Here is a 20,508-nt window from a genome sequence, read left to right on the forward strand (position 1 = left end):
AAGGGAGTTACTCCGACCCTGTTCAGACCCAGCCCCTCACACCTCTGGTGTGGATCCCCCTCGTTCGCACTCTTGCAGTCGCACCACGCATGCACCGAGGCATCGTCACGGATCTGCAGCATCTCCTGGGTAGAAAATCCAGTTTTCCTCCCTTCCACCCCCTCCTTCCCAGCCTCCCGGCTGCATGCACATCTGGGAGCGCCTTCCCCAAACACATCCGTCACAGGTGCCTTCGGGGCACACGGAACATCTGGAGATCCTGCGGGGGCCGAGCCGGGGGCTCAGGAGCTGCTGGGCACAGCCCGGCCCCGGACAGCTGCGGGGCTCGGTCCCTCTCCCTGCCCTGCCCTGCCCGGCCCTGCCCTCCGGGTCCCTGCGCGACCCACGGCTCCCAGCGCTTCTCCCCGAGAGTCCTGCAGGGCAGGAGAGCTCTGGGCGGCTCTGAGGCGGCTCTAAGGCAGACAAAGCAGAGGCCAGAGACGCTCCAGCCCCGCCGCTGCCCGGCTCTTGCCCTGGCTGGGTTTTGCTCGGAGCTGCCGTGTGAAAGAGAAAGAGAAGCGAGTTAATGCACCTCTTTCCAATCTGCGTGTGTGCGTCCGTGCAGCTGAGCAGCAGTCCCCTTCTTTTCTAGTTTTCAGCCTTTCCTTTCCCCTCCCTCTTTTGCTCTCCTGTTTCTCCCTCTGAATTAGCTGCCCACCTTTCCCTTGCAAATCACACCGACAGCACAGGCTGGGTTTTCGGGGTGGTGTTTTCTGCCCAAAATGGAGTGGTGGGGAGGAGGAGAGATGCCTGAATCCTGCAGCCGCATCCCCGGAGCTCGGGGAGCATCTCCCGCTCGGGCTGAAGATATGCGGGAAGCAGCATGCTCGGCTTTCCGCACTAGTTAACAGCCTGGAAGCTGCCTCCGCTTGTTTTAGGCTCGCTCGCTTAATCTCAGCTCCCCTCGGCGCGTGTGTGCTTGTGTGTGTGTGTGTGTGTGTGCGTGCAGGGGGAGGACTTTATTGCCATTGGCTCAGCTTTCGTTGCCCACCCACATCTCTTCCACATCACCTTGGTGTCTCCCTAAATAAAACCAGCCCTCCTTATCGCACCGAGGAAATCAAGAGCAAGAGTTTGAATGGATTTTATATAAATATTTACCCCGACGAAGCTACTGCTGAGCTCGTGGGATAAACTTGCAGCAGCTGGTCTCACTCTGCTTCCCTCACCTGCCTCTGAAAGGGTTTAATTACTTTGGAGAGGAGAGGGGAGAGATCCAGATCCCAGTTCTGGCTCCAGACTGACCCAAAAAGCAGGACCAGGATTTAAATGAACTATGGATCTGAAGGACAGCACCAGCGAGGGCAGCATGGGCAGCCTGCAGCCTTCCAGCATCCAGATTTTTGCCAACACCACCACGCTCCACGGGATCCGTCACGTCTTTGTCTACGGGCCGGTCACCATCCGGCGCCTGCTCTGGACCTTGGCCTTTGTGGGTTCACTGGGTCTGCTCCTGGTGGAGAGCTCGGACAGGGTGGCTTTTTACTTCTCCTACCAGCACGTGACCAAAGTGGATGAGGTGGTGGCAAACAGCCTGGTGTTTCCTGCTGTCACCATCTGTAACCTCAACGAGTTCCGCTTCTCCCGGCTCACCACCAATGACCTGTACCATGCTGGGGAGCTCCTGGCGCTGCTGGATGTCAACCTGCAGATCCCCAACCCTCACCTGGCTGACCCTGCTGTCTTAGCCACCCTCCAAGAAAAGGCCAACTTTAAGCAGTATAAACCCAAAGTTTTCAGCATGCAAGAGTTCCTGGCACGGGTTGGCCATGACCTGAAGGATATGATGCTGTACTGCAAGTTCAGGGGCCAGGAGTGCAACCACAAGGACTTCAAAACTGTGAGTATGAGCAGATATGCTGCTTTTCTCTTCTCTGGGCATGTGGACCATGGTGTTGCAGGACCAGGACAGCCCTGGAGGTCCCTGGCCAAGCTGTGTGGGTCCGGTGTGGTGAGACAGTGGCTGCCAGGCTCTGGCATGGCAGAGGAGGAGCAGGAGGAAGCCTGTTGAGCTGAAGTTTGTTTGTTGGAGTCCTAATGGAGGTTTTATGGGGCCAGACCTGCAAAGGGTTTGTAGCAGGTCCAGCCTCCATGCTGAGTAAGGCCCATAGCTCCCAGTGTTTGCTCAGGGTCAGATGGATGCTGCTGAGCATCAGAGGGGGCCTGAGGGTCTCTTGGCATGGCCAGTGGATGTCAGCCAGCAGAAGGAAGCAGAGAGGGCTGGACAGAGCCAACCAGAAGGGCAGGCGCTTGGGGCTGGTCTGAGCTGTGTCTCTCCAGGTGTTTGCAGCGTTGCTGGAACTCTGGAAGGGGAAATTTTTCTTCTTGTTCCTGGTATTCATGGCTCATAAATTCTGGTTTGCTGCAGAGTGTGGGTAGCAGCTGGGTACCTGTCTGGTGCTGTGTCCTTCCTGTGCTGTGTTAGATGAAAGGAGGGGAAAGAGCAGGAGAGGAAATGCAACTGAGAGGCTGAGCTCTGATCCCGGTCTGCTCTGAGAGGGGGGGAGGTGGAGCGAGCTGGGTGCTTGAGCATGCTGAGGGAAGCAGCTGCTGCTGAGTTTCCAGCTTCTGGCTGGCACCCTGATGGCAGTGCAGGCTAGCCTGGGTGCTGTGGTGGTAAATGTGTCCGTGTAAAATAAAAATTACTAGGAGGTTGCCTAGCTGAAGTGATGCCCCTCTGTACTGCTGGGGCAGGGGCTGCAGAGGGGGCTGAGCCCCATCCTGGCTGAGCTGGGGCATGCTGGGCTCTGGGCTAAGTCCCACTGTGGTCTCAGGCCATGCTGGGCAGTGCCTCAGCTCTGTGATCCTGGAGTCAGAAATCTTACAGGTTTCAGGTGGTTATTTCTTGGGAGTTCTGCTGGTTGTTCTGCTAGTTATGGTGTGTCCTGCAGAGAGCAGGTCCTGGGCAGGGTTTGTGAACCCCTGGTTGATCAGCAGAATCTTTGTCAGGTTTTGGGAGAAGGGAATATTTTCTATCTGTGCTGCTTTGGATCTCTGAACAAATGAGTCCAACTGACTCCAGCCCCAAAGTCATTGCCATCTCCTGGGCTGTGCTCTCTTTACACCTCGGAGCAGGAACATAGAATTGTACATGTAAGTGATTGCCTGTGCATATCTCTGATGTGTGTCTGTTTCAAACTAGCTATTCAGGCAAACCATTCCCTTGTTTCCGCTCCCTGGGCAGGTCTGAGCAGGGGTTGGGTCATCCAAGCTGTAGGAAGGCGTCAACCATGTTCCAAGGAGAGGAGCCTGCTAAAGAGAAGCCATGTGTGAGCAGGTCTGGAGAATGGGATAAAAAAGGAGAAACAGATCCAAGAGTCCAGGGGACAGAAGAGTTGGGAAGTGAGGTCAGATCCCAGGAGAATGGATAGACCTCTCTTGACTGTAGCAAAGTGTGGGGAGTGGGAGCTATTCTGCCTGTGGACTTGCCAAGAATGAAATAAGAACTAGCCAAAAGCAAAAACCTCAAAGCCAGGGAGAAACCAGCACTTTCAAAGCACCTGCAGGGCTTAAAAAAGGACTTTGAAAAGCAGAAGACAGGAGCTCTTGGCAGCCCCCCTGGGACCCAGCAGGGTGTCACCCCTAGCTATTGAGTTTTTGAGATAATTGCTTCTAAAACAATGATTTTAATTTTTTTTCCTCGTGGGGAATACTGTAGTTTCCAGAAAGACAAACATTCCCTGTCTGCCAAATAAATGCTCTGCTAAAACAGATCAGGGCAAGCTAGAAAGAGACAAGATATTATGGACTGACAGCACTTGTCCTTGTCAAAGTGAGAGATTGAGTGCAGTACTTCATCCCATTCTGCAAAGCAGCTCCTACCTGAGCCAGAAGACAACATTGTCTCTCACAGAAGCAGGGCTTCCATCTCACTGACTCCAGGTAATCCCCCGGGTTATGGAAATCCAGGAAGTAGCACTCAACAGGGACACAACAACCCTGTTTTTCTTCCAGATTTTACCTCTCAGATAAAAGGCAGGGAAAAGTGTCTGTTTGAAGGACGAGTAGGTGTTTCCACAGGGAGAATGCTGTAAAGGTCTGTGAGCTGCCTCCAGGCTGAATCAGAACCTCATGTCCTGGATGAATTTTGCATTTAATCACCAGCAACCTGTTGCAGCTGCACATAGGCTCAGTGACAGCACATCCATCCTGCTGCAGCACCCGCTGGAGAAGAGTCATCACTGGAGCCTGATTTGTTTCCTGAAGGGAAACAGGGTGTAAATCCCAGGGCAGTTCTGCAATATGTCATCAGGGTGAAGAACTACGAGGGTTTTATATACACTGCCCAGATTCTGGCAGCTGTGAGCAGAGGAGGCAGGAGCTTTGCAGCAGAGGGCTGCACCAAACAGGAGCTCTGCAATAAGGTGCTGCTGGAGGAGTCCGTGCTGTGCTGCCTCTGGTCAGCTCTGCCCTCTGGTGCGTGGGGATTTGTGTGCAGGGTGTCCCTGAATAAAGCCCACAGTGCTGCTGCTGCTGCATGGAGAGCAGGAGCTGAAACGGCAGCATCTTGGCACTTTGAAAACACTTGACTGTACCCTCCTTCTTCCTCCACTGCCCTGTTTAAATCCTCTGTCACTGCTTTAATAACAGGACTTGAGCTGTGTTTTCCCTACACTTCCTGTTCCTTCTCCCCTTAATACCTCTCAGACAGCATTTCCCATGTTAAGGTCTGCTCACTGGAGTGAGTACCCACAGCTTTTTTTCAGAAATACCCAAAGGAAACAGCTAGGTCTTAGCAGGATGTGCTGATCCTGTGCTGGCGTTGCCACACACAGAACAGCAGAGAAGATAATGCAGAGCTCTGCTGTAGGCAAAGCCAGTGAAGAAGAGACAATTGGCAGGACATGCTTTAGCAAAGCCATTCCCTTGGAGTATGTGGAGGAGGAAAGCCTGAGAGCAGCAGCCAAGGAAATCCTCTCCTTGTTTTCTGCATTGCTCCCCCCAGGAGGTCCTGGTTGGAGCTGACCTCGCAGATGGCATTTCCTGGAGGAGCTGTGCTCCTGCTGCTCCATGTGACATCAAGGTCTTCATCCCAGTGCTGCTGAGCCTGGCAAAGCTTGGGCTCATCAGCCCTCACCACAGCACTGTGATGTTCTGGGAGTCCCTGTGGGTGTGTGGAGCAAAGCCTCTTTCCCAGGGTACTGCTGTGGCTCGTGGCCTTCACTGTTCCAGCCTGGGATGATGCTGGGCAGTAACAGGGGACACTTGCAAGAGGATTTTGTGTGGGGCCCAGCAAATGTGGGGGGCAATGGGGTGAAAACCTCTGAAAACCCTTTCACAGCTCATGGGGCAAACACGGAGTGAGGGATAGGATAGCCTGGGAGTGGATACTGGGAATGTGAGCATCAGGGGAATGGAATCCCTCAGTCCCCCCTTGCTGAGAAATGCTCCCCAGCAGCACAGCCCTGCCCAGCACAGCCTGGCCGTGGCTCTGGGGGCTGTTCTGGGTATGTGCTCTGGGTCTCTGGGGTGGTACTGTGTTCTGTTTGCTAAATGCAGTGTTGGGCTGTGCTTCCTCACACATCCAGTCATTCCAGCTAACACAAACTTTTCCCTTGTGCCTGCTCTGCCTCATCAGGTGTCTGTTTATTGCCAGTGGCCATGACAATTGAAGGATAGAACTCATTTATTTTCAATACACATTCTTCTGACCTACAGGGTCCACATAATGAAGTGTATCTCATGTGAATATTGCTATTTTAAGACACGAGTTTCTGTCAATCTATCTGTCTTTCTCTATACATATTTGTTCTGCCCTTCTTTCTAGTATATCTATCAGGCCAATGTTTAGTGAATAGCTTTGGCTTTTTAGACTAACTAGTCCATTCTCATCTGTTATACAACTTTCACTTTCTTCAAGAAAAAAGTCAGGATAGTGCATACTTGATTCAGAAAAATGTTACATTTCTTATTTACCAATTTTTCTGGAGAGTCACAACTTTTACCAAAGTTTGCTCCAGAATCTGAGATGCTATAATGAGATCTGCCATTATGAAATGTGCAATAATGAGATGTGCAATTCAGTGATAACTTTTACACAAACAGGCTGTTCTTCCAGTAGGAAATCATGTAGGAAATCCAGTTTGCACTGGAATATCTCAATTTTGCAGGTACTGTTGAGGGTCTGGGTGTGGGCACAGGCACAGAAGGAGTGCAGGGTTATAATTTTGCTGCTGGTGGTGTCTCATTGGGTGTCTAAAAGGAGTCCTGGCTCAGGGATCTAGCAAACCCTGCCCTTGGGAAGTGCAGACCCTCATGCCACCCAGTGGTTTACTGGATTGCATATCTCTGTCCGGTAAGGATTTATAGGTGTGGTAGTTCCCTGTTACACTGATGGGGTTTGTATTTCCTTTATTTATTAAAAAATAGTAGGATAAGATTTTATATTTTGCAGGAAGTTTCATGGATGGATGCCAGTTGGGATCAATGCTCATGAAAAATCATTCCTGAGTTGGAATGGTCAATAGAGCTAAAATCTAATGAAAGCTGTGGAGCTTCAGTGGGGCCTTTTCATGGCAAATCCCATTTTAAATCCTTTAATACCATGTGTTGGTTTGGCATAACTGGTTTTTCATAGTGGGGGGGGGGGGGGCGGCACAGGGGTGGCTTCTGTGAGAAGCTGATAGAAACTCCCACCATGTCTGACAGAGCCAGTCTCTGATGGCTCTGAAGAAGGACATGCTGCTGGCCCAATTAGAGAGGTTGGTAACACCTCTGTGATGACATATTTAAGACAGTAAAAACCAGCACCTGCTAATTTTTTCCCAGGGGTAGCCTGGCAGCGCTGCTGGGGCCATCCCAGAGGTGAGCCTCCCCTGCCTGGCTGCCCCTAGCCAGCCGTGCCCGGCACAAGGGCAGGGGCAGTGGGGGCAGCCTCCCCTTGGCAGTGCCCTGCATGAGCAGAGGTGTTAATTAGCACCCACGAGGTGGTGGGGCCATGGGGCTGGCAGGGAAAGCACGATGAGCGATTGCCAAGGCAGAACCTAGACCAGGTCAACTTCTTGGTGCTGGAGGATTTTGCAATATCTTTGAATTGGTGGAACTTGTTGGCAGTGGTACCTATGGGCATGTCTTGGTTTGGAAAGCCAGGTGTCTGCTAAGGAAGGCAGGAGCCTCTCCTGAAATGGAAAATGTAAACCTCCTCCCTCTGAATTGCTATAAATTTGAAATTAAGGGGCTCTCAGGGAAAGATATGGGAGCAGGAATAACAGTTCTTTATTAGGGAAGAAAATAAAAATAAAATAAACAATGCAGTAAATCAAAACAACACTGCCAGAGTCAGAACCCAGCCTGACACCCTGTGGGTCAGGCTGTTGGCACAGTCCCATTGGAATTGTGGCTCAGCCCTCCTGCAGTGTCAGGGCTGGTTCTGCTGGAGCAGGGATCCTGGAGAAAGGTGCAGTCTCTCCCTCTGAAGATCCAGTGGGAAAGGCAGCTGCTGTTCCTCTGGGAATCCAGTGGAAAGGCTGTTCTGGTGTCCCAGAAACTCAGATTATATCCACATAGGAAATGTTTGGCTCCTCCCTCTGGGCTCACATCTCCCAGTGGGATGCTATAGTTCTTATCAGTTATGCAGGGACATTTAATAGCCCATGAACAGAAGATGTCTCCATGGAGGGAGGATTGGTTTATGGAAGGGATAAAGAAAACTGCTCAATTAACAGAAGATAACTGCCCGACCTCTGACAGATGGCAATAGAATACACATTGCCTTGCAATCTAGGACAGGGCAGTAGCTTTATTTCTAGTCAGAGAAGAGGAGGAAGTGAGGACATGTGAGGGAAAACAACATGGTGGCACCAAGGTCAGTGGAAAAAGAGGGGGAGGAAGTGTTCCACATGCTGGAGCTGAGATTCCTCTGCAGGCCATGGTGAGGACTGTGGTGAAGCAGGCTGTCCCCTTTGCACGGGGAATGCAGAAATCCACTCACAGCCTGTGAGAGAGGTGTTCACACCAGACCGGCTGGATGCCAGAGAAAGCTGCGATCCAGTGGGAGTCCCAAATGCAGAGAGAGGGCCCCTGCTTCCAGAGCTCCTTAAATGAACAGAAAAAGATCTGGAGTGCTGAACTGACCAAATGCCCATGCCCTGTCTCCCTGCACTGTCATTGGGACGGAGGGGGGGGTGGGGGAAAAAAAGGTGTTTTAGGGTCTTATTTTACTTCTCATTATCCTCCCCTGACTGTGTTAATAATAAATTTACTTTATACCTTTAGATTTAAACCTGTTTTTACCTTAGAGTGTTTTTCTCCCAGTCCTTACTGGAAGTATAAACACCAGGTGAAACAATTCCAAAGGAGAGAAGCTGCAGAAATGGGCTGCAGGTTGTTAACTTGGGGCATTTGGGATGCTGATCTGACTGCAGATCTGACCAGAACAGTGACAGTCCTCCTTAATGATCTTTGAAAAGGCTCTGTTTGGATGTGTTTTGAACTGTTTCTTAGCCAGGCATGCTGCCCTCCCTCACTCAGGCTTTGGGATGGGAATAATTTAAACAAGTGGGAAGTGTCAGGAAGAGGCACAGCCAAAGTGTCAGAGCCAGCTGGAGAGCAGAGGGGGATGGATGATGAGGGAGATGAGGCATGGGGAGGGCCCTGGAAGAGGAAGGACAAAGAATCTGTGTGTGTAAGAGCCAGATGTGGTCTCAGCTTCCCTTGCTCCAGCAGCTGGCACTTGGTTTGGAGGAGAGCAAGAGCCACTCCTCACTCCTGAGTGATTCCCATTCGTTAGAGTTATTATCAGGAGTCCAATTGAGAGCTCCTCTGTCCTCCACGCTCCACCTGCCCAGGGATTTGCACTCCAAATAGCAGCTGGAGCAAAATGCAAATCCACCCTTGGGATGGGGAAGAACTGCTGAGCAAGGGGGGTGTCATTGGAGTTCCAAGGATAGAGGAGATGTTTGAGGGCTGCCAGGGTTTATCAGAATTGTCCTGGGAATTGTGTGAGGCTTTTCTTAGTGTTGGAAATACCTCTGAGTGCAGCTTCTTGTACTTCAGCTTATTTCTCCTGGACAGACACTGAGAACTGAAGTGCCCAAAGCAGTGGAGAGCCAAGGTTGTCAACAACAGAGAGCAAATCTGATAATCACCTGGCACAGTGTCCTGGTGCCTCCTTTGCCCGTGGCTCTCTGTGACTAACACAATTCATGTCACAGGGTCTCCCTGACAACTGGCCTTGTGTGAGTTCTCCTGGGTGCAGTTTTCTGTCTGCAGTGGGTGGAGGGTGAAACCACAGGAAGGTTCCCATGTACTTGTGCTCTCTCTACAGGAACCAGACTTAGTCTAGTCATGTCCAAAGCTACAAGTAAAGGCCAGGAAAGACAAGGAATATATAAAAAGCCCAGCATGGTTTCCAGCTGGAGAGGTAAAGTAGAGCAACAGAGCTTGTCCATAACCCCCCATGCAAGGGTCCCTTGGAGTCTTCTTGGCACATAATAAACAACCTCCCAGATGTCCCCTCTTGAGGAATCTTTGTGTTTATCTGACCAAATGCAGTGATGCCCTGGGAAAAATCATGGTATGACTGCTGTGGGTTTAATCTAAAGCCTCCCTGAGAGGTTCTGACTACCAGGTCCATGATCCCCATGGGCAGAAATGGGTAAAAATCTAAACCAGTTGTCATGAAGTTAAACTGGAGAAATTTTCACTTGATAAAAAATGAAAACAGGTCTGACTTCAGTGAGGGCCTCTGGCCTCTTGAGGTCCCTTCCAAGCTGAATTATGATTCTATAACAGAAAGCAGGTGCAGACCTGCTGGGTCTTAAATCCTTTTGCTATTTTTGGAGCATCTAATTTTTTCATAGAAACATAGAAACCTGGAATGATTTGGGTTGGAAGGGACCTTTAAATCATCGTGTTCCACTCTCCACCACGGGCACCTTCCACTATCCCAGACTGCTCTAAGCCCCATTCAGCCTGGCCTTGGACAATTCCAGGGATCCGGGGGCAGCCGCAGCTTCTTTGGGCATCTTGTTCCAGGGCCTGCCTACCCTCCCAGGGAAGCATGTTTTCCTAATATCTTATCCAAACCTGCTCTCCTTTAAAGCCATTCCCCTTTGTCCTGTCCCTACACACCCTTTTCCTCCCTCTCTCTTGGACCCCTTTGGGCACTGGAAGGGGCTCTAAAGGAGACCAGTCTCCTCAGAGTTTCTCTTCTCCAGGCCAAACAGCGTTGCAGGACCTTGCACTTGGCCTTGATGGACTTTGTGAGGGTCACACATTCCCAGTTCTCCAGCCTATCCAGGTCCTGCTGGATCTCATCCCTTCCCTCCAGCATGTCGCACAGCCTGGTGTCATCGAGCTTGCTGAGGGCAGCCTCAATCCTATTGTTCATCACCAACAGTGATGGAAACCACAGCTCTAACCCTGAGGAGCTCTGCCCATCTCTGACCTGCTCTCGTGCTCAGTTCACCCTCAGCCTTCCTGAGAAATGAAAGCCACTTTGAGAAGACAATCACCTTCCTCTCTGTGAACTCTGTGCACAAGTTTGCATTATTGACCTAAGGACAAAAATTGCTCTAAAATGCAGAGTTGCTGACAGCTCTGTCTGCACTGAGCATTGAGGCATTCACAGCTCTGATTCCATAATGAGTCCACCACAGTTTCTCTGAGCAAACCCCTGTCTTTTCCCATTTTCTGAAACTATCCCTATTTGCTTTAGAAGCAGACAGTGGTGATTCCATGAAAAAAACCCCTCAGATCCATCACTAAGCTCCTGCTGACAAAAAACGTGTCTGGCAGCTCCCGAGGAGCAGCAGGATGGGGAGGTCATGCTCAGCATCTCCATCTCCTCTGGCAGAGTCTGGAGTCCTTCCTCTGCCTTCCCAAAGGCATTTGTCACAGGGTTTATGCCTGGAGTGCCATTCAGGCTCAGGCTGGCCATGCAGCAGGGTTCTGCATCCACTGGCGAGGTCAGGGTGATAAGGTGATAAGCTATCATGATAAGGGGGGTGTGGGCAGAGTGTCAGGTGACTGGGTTGCTGCCACAGCTACACCAGCTCTATATGGGACTCAAAAATACAAAAACCACTCTGCCTGTTGGGATGATGAGAACCTGCACTATTCCATAGGAAGAGCTCTTTGGGAAAACAGACCCATGGAAAACTTTCTTGCTTACAAAATGATGACAGCTATGAGAGGCCTGGGAGTGGGGAGGACTCAGAGCTTCCTGAGGGAGGAAATGGTGATGTGTAGCTAAATGTGAAGGTTGTGAAAGTCGGTGTCTATTTTGATACCTGCATCTGCTGAGAGGTCCCGATGAAAAGCCTTAAACAGGTTGATTTGTTGAGGGATGAGTGCAACAGAATGGTCCTCTAGAAGCTTGTTGGGACTTCCTGACCTATGGAAATCCGTGAGGAAACCTTTCAGGCATCGGAAGCTCAACAAGCTAAGAGGGAAAATGAGGTAGATGACGTGATCATGTCTGACTCCATCTGCAATGGATTAATGTATGAGACCTGCACCAGGAAAACAAAATCGCCCTTGCAGGTAAAAGAGACTGAGAGTTATTTCAGCACGACTGACACCAGTGTGCTCAGGGCCATCAAGAACCAATTTCCACCCAGCCATGAATATTTACAACCATCACATGCCATTACTTGAAGAAAAGCTGAATTGTTTTGATCATTTGTTGCTGTTGTGCCATGGAAGGAAGGATTTAGCTTGTGTGTTAAGGCAAGGAGCATGAAGTGAAGGAGTGAAGGGTAATGGAAAATGCACATATATTTGCTCAGGGTGAGATGGATGAAAGGAGGTTTAATCTGCACTTGGATTTCCCAGAGGAGCCCATCCAAGGGAATGGGGCCATCAGGGATTTCATGTGCAAGAGGAGCTGCTCAGTTGTCTGCTCCTGTCAGAGGAGCGAGTTCTGCTTCATGATTTCCTCAGAGACTGAAATTTGAAAAGAAAATCAGAAGTGAAAAAGACTGAGTCAAATTTCATCTCTTCCTCAGGTGCTCCCCCACACTGGTCTGACCTTGCACGAGAAGGGGATTTCAGGCTCTTGTCTCATGCCAGGTCTGTAGGCTTCCCTTTCAGTCAGTCCAAAGTTTGTCCAGATGTCACTTCCAGTGTGAGTTTTTTTGGAATTGGAGTCTTTCCTGAGGGAAACTGATAGAGATGAGTCTGTCCACCTTGCCTATATGAAAAGAATCCCAAACTAAAACCCAAATCCCCAAACTAAACCACTAGAGGTCCAAAAATTTTAGAAATTTTAGTGGGAACAAGTTTTAGCTGCTCTATAAAATTGAGTTTTCATTATGCTGTTTCAGTGCTGATGAAGGCTAATATATAAATGTAATATGAAGATGGGCATGAAATTAAAGACATTTAAAATGAAATTAAAATTAAAAATTATTAAAACGTATTTTGCTTTTTAAAGGTTTTGTCATTATTGGAAGAAGAAAATCAAAGCAACCCATTTAGACATTTTTTGGTTTCTCATTCCATTCGTGCTTTCCAGGCTCTCTGAAGTCCCACGCTTGTGCAGCGGAGGAGTTGTGCAAAAATTTCACTTTATGAAAGGGGCTGAATCCCATAACAAACAGTGACCCCCATCCCATAATAGTGATTCAAACTTTTGGTTCACCTGAAGGTTTGAGAGACATTAATCTTAGGCCAGGGAAGAGAATAAATAAACCCCAGCAAATGCTCTGGGTGATTCAGCTGTGTTACTGTGAGAGGGGTAATTGAAGGGCTCCATGACAGGAGGTTTCTCCCAGCTCAGGAGAAGATGATGAGCTGGAGCTCTGGAACAGCAGGAGGACAGGGCAGGACAGGATTCACATGAGGTTGCTCCATGACAGCCCAGCAAACATCACTGCAGTTGCCATAGGCAGGACTAAATTAATTGCAGAGGAGAGTTAATGAGCAGTGGGAGGAATTAACAGAAGCTTAACCCTTGATTATCTAAGCTTCCAACACCACCCTCCACTGTTCCCTGGCATTGAAATGGATGGTGAATCCTGAGACACCCAGGAAAGCCTCTCCATCCCTTCCAGGCCTCCTGCAAGGCTTTGGAAGAGCAGCTCATGGCTCTGTTGTGTGTGCAGTGGTGGCAGCAGAGCTGTGAACTCCTCAGCAGCTCTCCAGTGATGGAGGAACCTGTGAAAGATGAACCAGGATGTCAGAGAGGTGAGGTGTCAGTTCAACCTTGAATGGGGGATGGAATTCTGGTTTGGGAGATGGGGGGACTCTCAGCCATCTGTAATGGGATGGTTTAGCTGCAGGGGACCTTGGATGGGAGCTGACATTCACCACCAGATTTCTTGGTGTTTCTGTGAGCAGGTGAACCAGAATTCTGCTCAGAAGTACAGTTTCTGTTCATCATACTGGTATTTTTCTCTGGAAATACTGCTGGGATTAGGGTTAGGGGTAGGGATCAGGATCTCACAGAACATAACAAGTTGTATCCTCTTCAGCTCAGGAGCTGCTGGGGGGGTACAGCAGTCACACAACCCTGATATATTAATTTCTTCCTTTGAAGCATTTACTGTTTGGGATTTTTTTTTTTTAATGAAAAGTGGCAAGTTTTCTCATAAGGCTTTGGGAAAACTGCTGCTCTGGTCATTTCTTAAACGTTTCCATCTAAACCAATGTTCCCATCTTTATGCAAAAGATGGGAACAGTTTCCATGGATAGCATGACCAGGGTGTGGAGATCATGCTGGGGAGAAGGAGCTGCTGTGCTGGATGTTAAGATTGATCCTTGTTAATTGAGCTGCATTTTTCATCCTCTACCCTGGCCTCAGATGCTGCAGCCAGCATCCCTTCTGCAGATGCTGCAGGATCACTCTAAACAGCCATTAACTAATGCTAAATTATGATGAAGCATCTCCTGAAATACGTGTGACTTGCACATGAATAACAAATGGATTTGTTTCTGTCAGGTATGGCAGGAGTTTGGAGCTGATCCACACCAATCCCAACAAGTCCCCCTGTAATTCCAGGACAGGCATGGAGAGAGGAGGTGCTGGGGTGCACGTGGCAGCTCAGGATGAGCTGTGGGAGGAGACAAGTTCCAGGCTGCCAAAGCAGTCCCAGTTTATAGAACCCCAGTGGAGTTTGCCTCCTAAAGACATTAATGAGGGTGAGATCCCTTTTTTAGCCCCCACAACTGCATCCACCCCTGCAAAAAGAATTCTCTCCTCATTATCTTGTGGTAGAACAAAAAGACCCTCAGAGGTCAGCCTTGTGATGATGTCTCTGTACATCTGCATTTCTCTGGGGAAAAACAGGTCAAGAGGGAAAGGATTTTTCTATGGTGTTTGTGCACGATACCGGAAAAATGTCCAAGTGTCTCCTGGGATGAGATTTTCCATGTGAAAAATGAAAGCTTTTTGTCTTAAAGCATTTCTATTTTCCATGAAATTAATTAAAATAAAAATCCCAGTGCAAAATAAAACACTGAAACCCTGGGATGCCTCATTAAATGGATCATCTGGTTCAGAAATAAGTCATGGAAAAAGTGATGCAGAGCTGGGGAACTTTTCACCATGTGCTGCCTGTACATCTTGCTCTTGTAGGTCAGCAGGTTCTATTGCAGCCGGGTTCTATTTTATACAGATTTTGAGGCAAACCCTGGTGTCATCTGAGTTAGTGGGGGGGAGCCCTGAGTTACTTATTCATGTCTGGCTTTCCCTGAATAGGGAGATTTAATTTACTGCTTTCAAATGAGTCCCCTCTTTCAAAGGGCAGTCAGAGCAAGATGCTTCGGACAGCCTGACCTCTGAGCTTTCTGGAGATAGTTTTAGGTTTATTTCCTGATAAGAGAAGGTTTCAGCAATTTTCCTTCATTTGAAAGAAGAGGAGAAGTCTCAAAACAATGTGATTTCTACGAGTTTCACAAAAGCTGGCAGCTGGGAGAGACCCAAACTGGAGCCCAGAGAGGAAAAACAGGGTCAGTGCTTTTGTTTTACATTGTGTCTGACAGGGACCAGCTGGCCAACAAACACATGTGCCCCACTTTCTCCAGGAGCAGCCTGGCAATAATGAGACAGCTCACACTTCTCTGGCAGCTCAGCACGAGCAAGATCAAACGAGGGTGCAGAGAGCTGTGCTCCCCATGGGGCAAAGGGAACCATGGCAGGAGAGGTGTGGGTGTGAAGGCAGGTCCTGGGTGTGCAGGTCCGCTCCTTCTGGTTCCTTCTGATGCTGCTCGGGATCCTGAGGAACCTGGGACAGAGCAGGGAGAGGGTAGAAAAGAAAATCCTCAGGAGCACAAGCTTCATTCATTCCTCTGTTTCAAATTCTGAATCATTCCCAGCACTGGGAGGAGGCCCACAGGACTCAGAGTGCACGGAGGGACCTCAGCTCTGCATCCAACTCCTCAGGTCCTGGTGGGAAATCCTGCCCAGCTCAGAGCCCCCTCAGCCCCCAGTCAATCCAAGGCTCTCACTCCTCTCTTTGGGTTGGCAATAAAACTGTCATCTCCTTGGGACAAGGGCTGTTTTTCTGGTTTATGTTTGCTATTAAACATTTATTATTAAAATTGATTAAACTTTAACTGAGGGAGGGGAATTGCTTTAACCTGCTGCAGAGAATGACACGGGCTGTGATTTTGTACGGACACAAGAAAACCCATTATTCCTGGTTGGAAGGAATTGAAACCAAACAGATTCTTTTACAAATGTCTTCACTCAAAAAGCATTTTGAAAGCCTTTCTTACTGCATTTGCAAATCAGGTACACAGAGTACCTGAACAGCCCCAGCTACTGCAGCTCTGCAAAGCCCAGAGAGCTTCTGCAAGTGCCTGCAGGCTGAACAGTATCCTGAGGTAAAGCATCACCTCCCTCCACTTTGGAATGCTGTTAATGTTGATGGGGGTTTCTGAGCCTAAATCACTCCTCCACTGGGGGAGCCCGTGGCTGTTTGTTGGAACAATTAACTGCAGCATATTTTCTTCCCATGTTTCAAACCCATCTAACACCAGGTGTTACAGCACAGTTACCACAGGTAAATTCGTGTGACAAACTATTTCTGGAGATCAGGCAAGGACAGTTCAGTTACCAGGGGCAGGGAAATGTGGTGTGCATTTATTTTGTTATAAATAAGGCAGGTTAGTACAGTCCCCATTTACAAAGTAATATTGAAACCCGGGGAAGAGCTGTCAGTTCTTAACACAGTTACTGTGAGTCCTTTGTGTATTCTGGTTTTCCCATGGTTTGATTTGTTTTCTTTTTCTGTCCAGAAGAGAAATAAGTGTCTTGAGTCAAGTATGTTCTTGTAACCCCACTTGTCTTTCAAAAAAGACACACTTTCATTAAACCCAACAAAACCAGAAACCAGCACTGTGGCTTTAGTGCTGAGAAACCCTTTGGTTCACCCCTTCTCTGATCTGTGCCCGAGCAGCTTCATTGCCCTGCAGTGCTTCTCACTTGGAATAATTCCTCTCCTCTTTCAGTCCAGGCACATCCAGCTGTGTGATATTCCAGCTTTTTGGTGTGCACCAGGGTTCTCCTGTGGTGTTTGTCAGTCAAGGTGTGGGCACCTGATTATTAAAGATGATGATGGTTCAAAGATGCAGATGATGAGTTTGTATCAGTTATTTCAACAGTGATGCAGTAAATCCCAGTTTTAGGCATATGATCCTTGCTACTCGCAGGGATTCTCACATTGCTAAAATATCAAGGGTAAGACATTAAAACAGCATCAAGTAGCTCCAAGGGAGGTTTAGATTTAATATTAGGGAAAATTTGGGAAAATTTCTTCACAGAAAAGGTTGTTAGCATTGGAACTGAGGCAGGGCAGGGCACTCACCAGCTCCCCCAGGAAGTGTTCAAAAAATTATGGATCTGGCACTTGACAGGGCTAAGAGTGACCATGGGGGTGGTGCTGTGGGTTGGACTTGGTGATCTCAGACGTATTTTCTAACCTTAACAATTCACTGATTCTGAGATCTCGCTGGACATCCCCACAGCAGAGGTTTGGTGTCCTGTTCCTGAGCTGGGTGTCTAGAAACTGGGCTTTTCTGCCCTCCCAGTGTGCCCTTGGAGAGGGAGAAAGGGCTGGGGAGAAAGGAAGGGGAATGGTTGGGAGCAGTGCCTGGGCTGGTGGGGATGGGGAGGAGATGCGGGGAGGCAAACAGGAGCAGCAGAGGACATTGGCAAGGGGCCAGTCCATTCTTCCAGGCACCAGGAGGGGCTGAGGGAGCTGGGCAGGGGCTCAGCCTGGAGCAAAGGAGGCTCAGGGGGCCCTTGTGGCTCTGCACAGCTCCTGCCAGGAGGGCACAGCCGGGGGGTCGGGCTGTGCTCCAGGGAACAGGGACAGGAGCAGAGGGAACGGCCTCAGGCTGGGCCAGGGCAGGCTCAGGGTGGGCACAGCAGGAATTTCCCCATGGGAAGGGGATCAGGCCTTGGAATGCCCAGGGATGGTTGGAGTGCCCAGCCCTGGAGGTGTCCAAGGAACACCTGGATGTGGCACTCAGAAACTGGGCTGGGGACAGGGTGGGGATCAGGCACAGGTTGGACTTGATGATCCTGGAGGTCTTTTCCAACCTCGGTGTTTCTGGGATTCTATGATTGCTGGAAATAACGCTTATCTATATTCTTTCTCCACATTTTTCATACCAAGCTGACATAAAGAATACTTTGATGCTGCATTTCATGCCTTTCCTCCCTCCCTTACTAGTAACATGGAATTATATCCCCATTCCTTTAAAATTCCAGGGTTTAGCAAGCACATAAAGTACACCTAAACCCCAGCCCTGACTGTAAAGCAAATATTCCTTTTTCTCTCAGGAAACCATTTCTTTGACTTGTTATTTTGAGCTCCATCATGGTTGTTGCATGCAAAGGCAACTTTGTGGAAAAGAAGGTTAAGTGCTAAGGTTAAAACAGGTTCAAGTATAATCCAGAGTGCCCTTGGCAAAGACAGAAGGGTTTTAGTGGGTCTCATTTATCATTGCCTGACTGCTTTAAGTGCTTGACTGGCTCATTATTGTTTTTATATGCCTGTAGAAGAGCTGCAAAAGAGCCAGTGAGAAAAGCATCACTGTTTTCCTCGTTTAACCCACACTCAACAGGGAACAATAATATTTAAGACTTCAGAGTGTAAAAGGTTTCCTCTTCAGAAACCAAATTCCCCAGCATGAGCCACGTGGAGCAGCTCGTGGAGCAGCTCGGGCTCAGCTCCAGAGGGGAGGTTCCTATTGTGTGGAGTTACATCTATGGCAGAATTTTAGAGGTGAGAGCCTGGAGCTGCTCCTGCCAGCTGGGGTTCCCGGGCCTTCCTGAAACCACTGCCTGACCTTCAGCCTTTCCTCCTCAGCCATTCTGCCAAAGCTTTGTCCTCCCCCCGTAGGGGCTGTGGGCTCTGCAATGGAGGGAATGGTTGGACTATCCCTGGAAGGCAGGGAGCTGCTGGAACAGTTTTCCCAGGAGGTTGTGGACTCCCCATCCCTGGAAGTGTCCAAAGCCAGGTTGGACAGGGCTTGGAGCCACCTGGGACACTGGAAGGTGTCCCTGCCCATGGTAGGGGGTGGGAATGAGAAGAGCTTTAAAGTCCCTACCATCTCAAACCATCCCATGATTCTGGGATCATGGAACACTAAAAAGAATATTTTGGAGCACAGATCTCAAACATCAGTGAGCAAAGACCTTCTCCATGCTCTATCCCTCCATGTTTGTTTTGCAGATGGAACCTGGGGGATACAGGCAGTGTTCCCAGTGCTCTGCACCTGGGTGTGGCATTCACATTCCCTGAAAAAATCCCTTTGCCCAGGATTTTTCTCTTGGGAAGCTGAGAGGCCTCAGAGAAAAGGAAAACAATTCTTGTCTCATTTGCTTCTCCTGTGCTGTGCTCATGTGGAATGTGTTTGGAGATTGTTTACCCACAGGTGATTGTTCCATTGCATTCTGCTGGGAGTTGTTTTAACTCAATGGCCAATCAGGGCCAAGCTGTGTCAGGACTCTGGAAAGAGTCATGAGTTTTCATTATTATCTTTTTAGCCTTCTGTCTGTATCTTTTCTGATTCTTTAGTATAGTTTAATATAGTATTCTTTAGTATAAAGTATATACTAAACTATATATACTTTAATATAGTATTCTTTAGTATAAAGTAATAAATGAGCCTTCTGAGAACATGGAGTCAGGTGCATCATTCCTGCCTTCATCCGGGCATTCCCTGTGAATACAATACCTGGGGGTTTGTGTGCAGTTGTGTAAATCACCAGGATGATATGGCAGAGGTCCTGACTGGGGGTGTGGGGGGGTTTAATTAAATGGCTGCTTTAATTCATGGTACCTTGCCAAGGCTCTTTACAAAGCTCTTCTGGAGCTCAGGAGGTGTTAATGCTACTGGAAAAGGCAATGGCTTCATCCCAAAGCAGCTGAATCCAACCTGGAACAGGTACAGAAGGAGACTGGGAGGAGGATTAAGGAAAAGAAGCACCTGTTCTAGAGGGGAGATTATGAGAATTGAGCTTGTTTAAGTGAGTCTGGCAAAGGCTGTGTGAAGGACTGGGATAACTCTGGAGAAATCCATCAAGGGGATGATCACTGTGAGGTGGAGAAATGGAGCTATTTCAGCCAAATCGTGGTGCTGGATTTGGAGTAAATGGTACAAATTGGTCACAGATAATGTGGTGCTGGAAGTTAGAAAGGTTTTTTTATTGTTATTATTTCTTGAAGGGACAAAATTCTGAAGTAATGGGGATAAAGAATCCAGCAGGGTTTTAACCAGGATCATCCCTTGCTGGTGGGATTGTGTGAGGTGACTGCCAGGAACAGGAGGGTTCAAGGACTCTCCAAGTCCGTGGACAACAACCTTGTCCTGGACTGAAGGAATGGGTTGGGTGCAGACCTGGATTGTAGGAATCAGGCACCTCTCACCCGGGTTAAGCAGAGTGGTGGGGAGCCTGGGAAGCCTGGAAAAACACAGCCATGTCCTGGAAATCTCTTTCCTCTCAGTTCCTGGAGTCACACAGTATCAATTCTGTGTTTCCTGACCCTGAGAAGATTTTAATACCCAGCTTGTGAGTTCTCAGAATTCAATGAACTCAGCCCCTGAGACAGGAATATTGAGTCCATTGGGGTGCAAATCCTGTGAGTGCTTAACCCTGGTCAAGGCTGGGTGAAGATCCCACGTGGAGGCTGCAGCAGCTTCCCTTGAGGGTGTTCAAGCTGCCTGCAGTGAGAATCTGCCCAAAACAAGACACCCCAACTGCAGACACTCTCTGGTCTGAGCTTCCCAAAATTACAGGTTAATGTTAATGTTGAGGATACCCATGAGTGTTACTCAATTTCTCCCCTGCAAGGGAGGGTAAGAACACACTGGGATCCTGTTAATGGCCAATCTGACTGAAGTCAAGGCATTAAATGTGGCTGGGTTTTTGTTTACCCATATTCATATCCCATCTGGGAGCCCCTGGGATGCTGTTGTATTAGACATCACACAAAAATGGAGCAGAAATGTGGTCTCTCCTCTGCTGCTTAAAAATAATAAAATTTTCTCTCTGATTTATGGCTTTCTGAGCAG

At 48.8% G+C, this 20,508-nt stretch overlaps 1 protein-coding gene across 2 annotated transcripts in view; it reads left to right on the forward strand.

Moving 5' to 3' along the window:
• Nucleotides 1-1,092: 1,092 nt before the first annotated feature.
• Nucleotides 1,093-20,508, forward strand: part of LOC136567138 (acid-sensing ion channel 2) — a 495,624-nt gene continuing 476,208 nt past the window's right edge. For both annotated transcript variants that reach the window (XR_010785110.1, XM_066566641.1), the window contains exon 1: nt 1,093-1,879. Coding sequence is in view for 1 of the 2 variants with exons in the window: in XM_066566641.1 (XP_066422738.1) it covers nt 1,316-1,879 (564 nt within the window). In the remaining variant the exon portion in view is untranslated. The remainder of the gene's footprint in view (nt 1,880-20,508) is intronic.

This window comes from Molothrus aeneus, chromosome 28 (assembly GCF_037042795.1).
Source record: "Molothrus aeneus isolate 106 chromosome 28, BPBGC_Maene_1.0, whole genome shotgun sequence".
In the NCBI taxonomy this organism is placed as follows: domain Eukaryota; kingdom Metazoa; phylum Chordata; class Aves; order Passeriformes; family Icteridae; genus Molothrus; species Molothrus aeneus.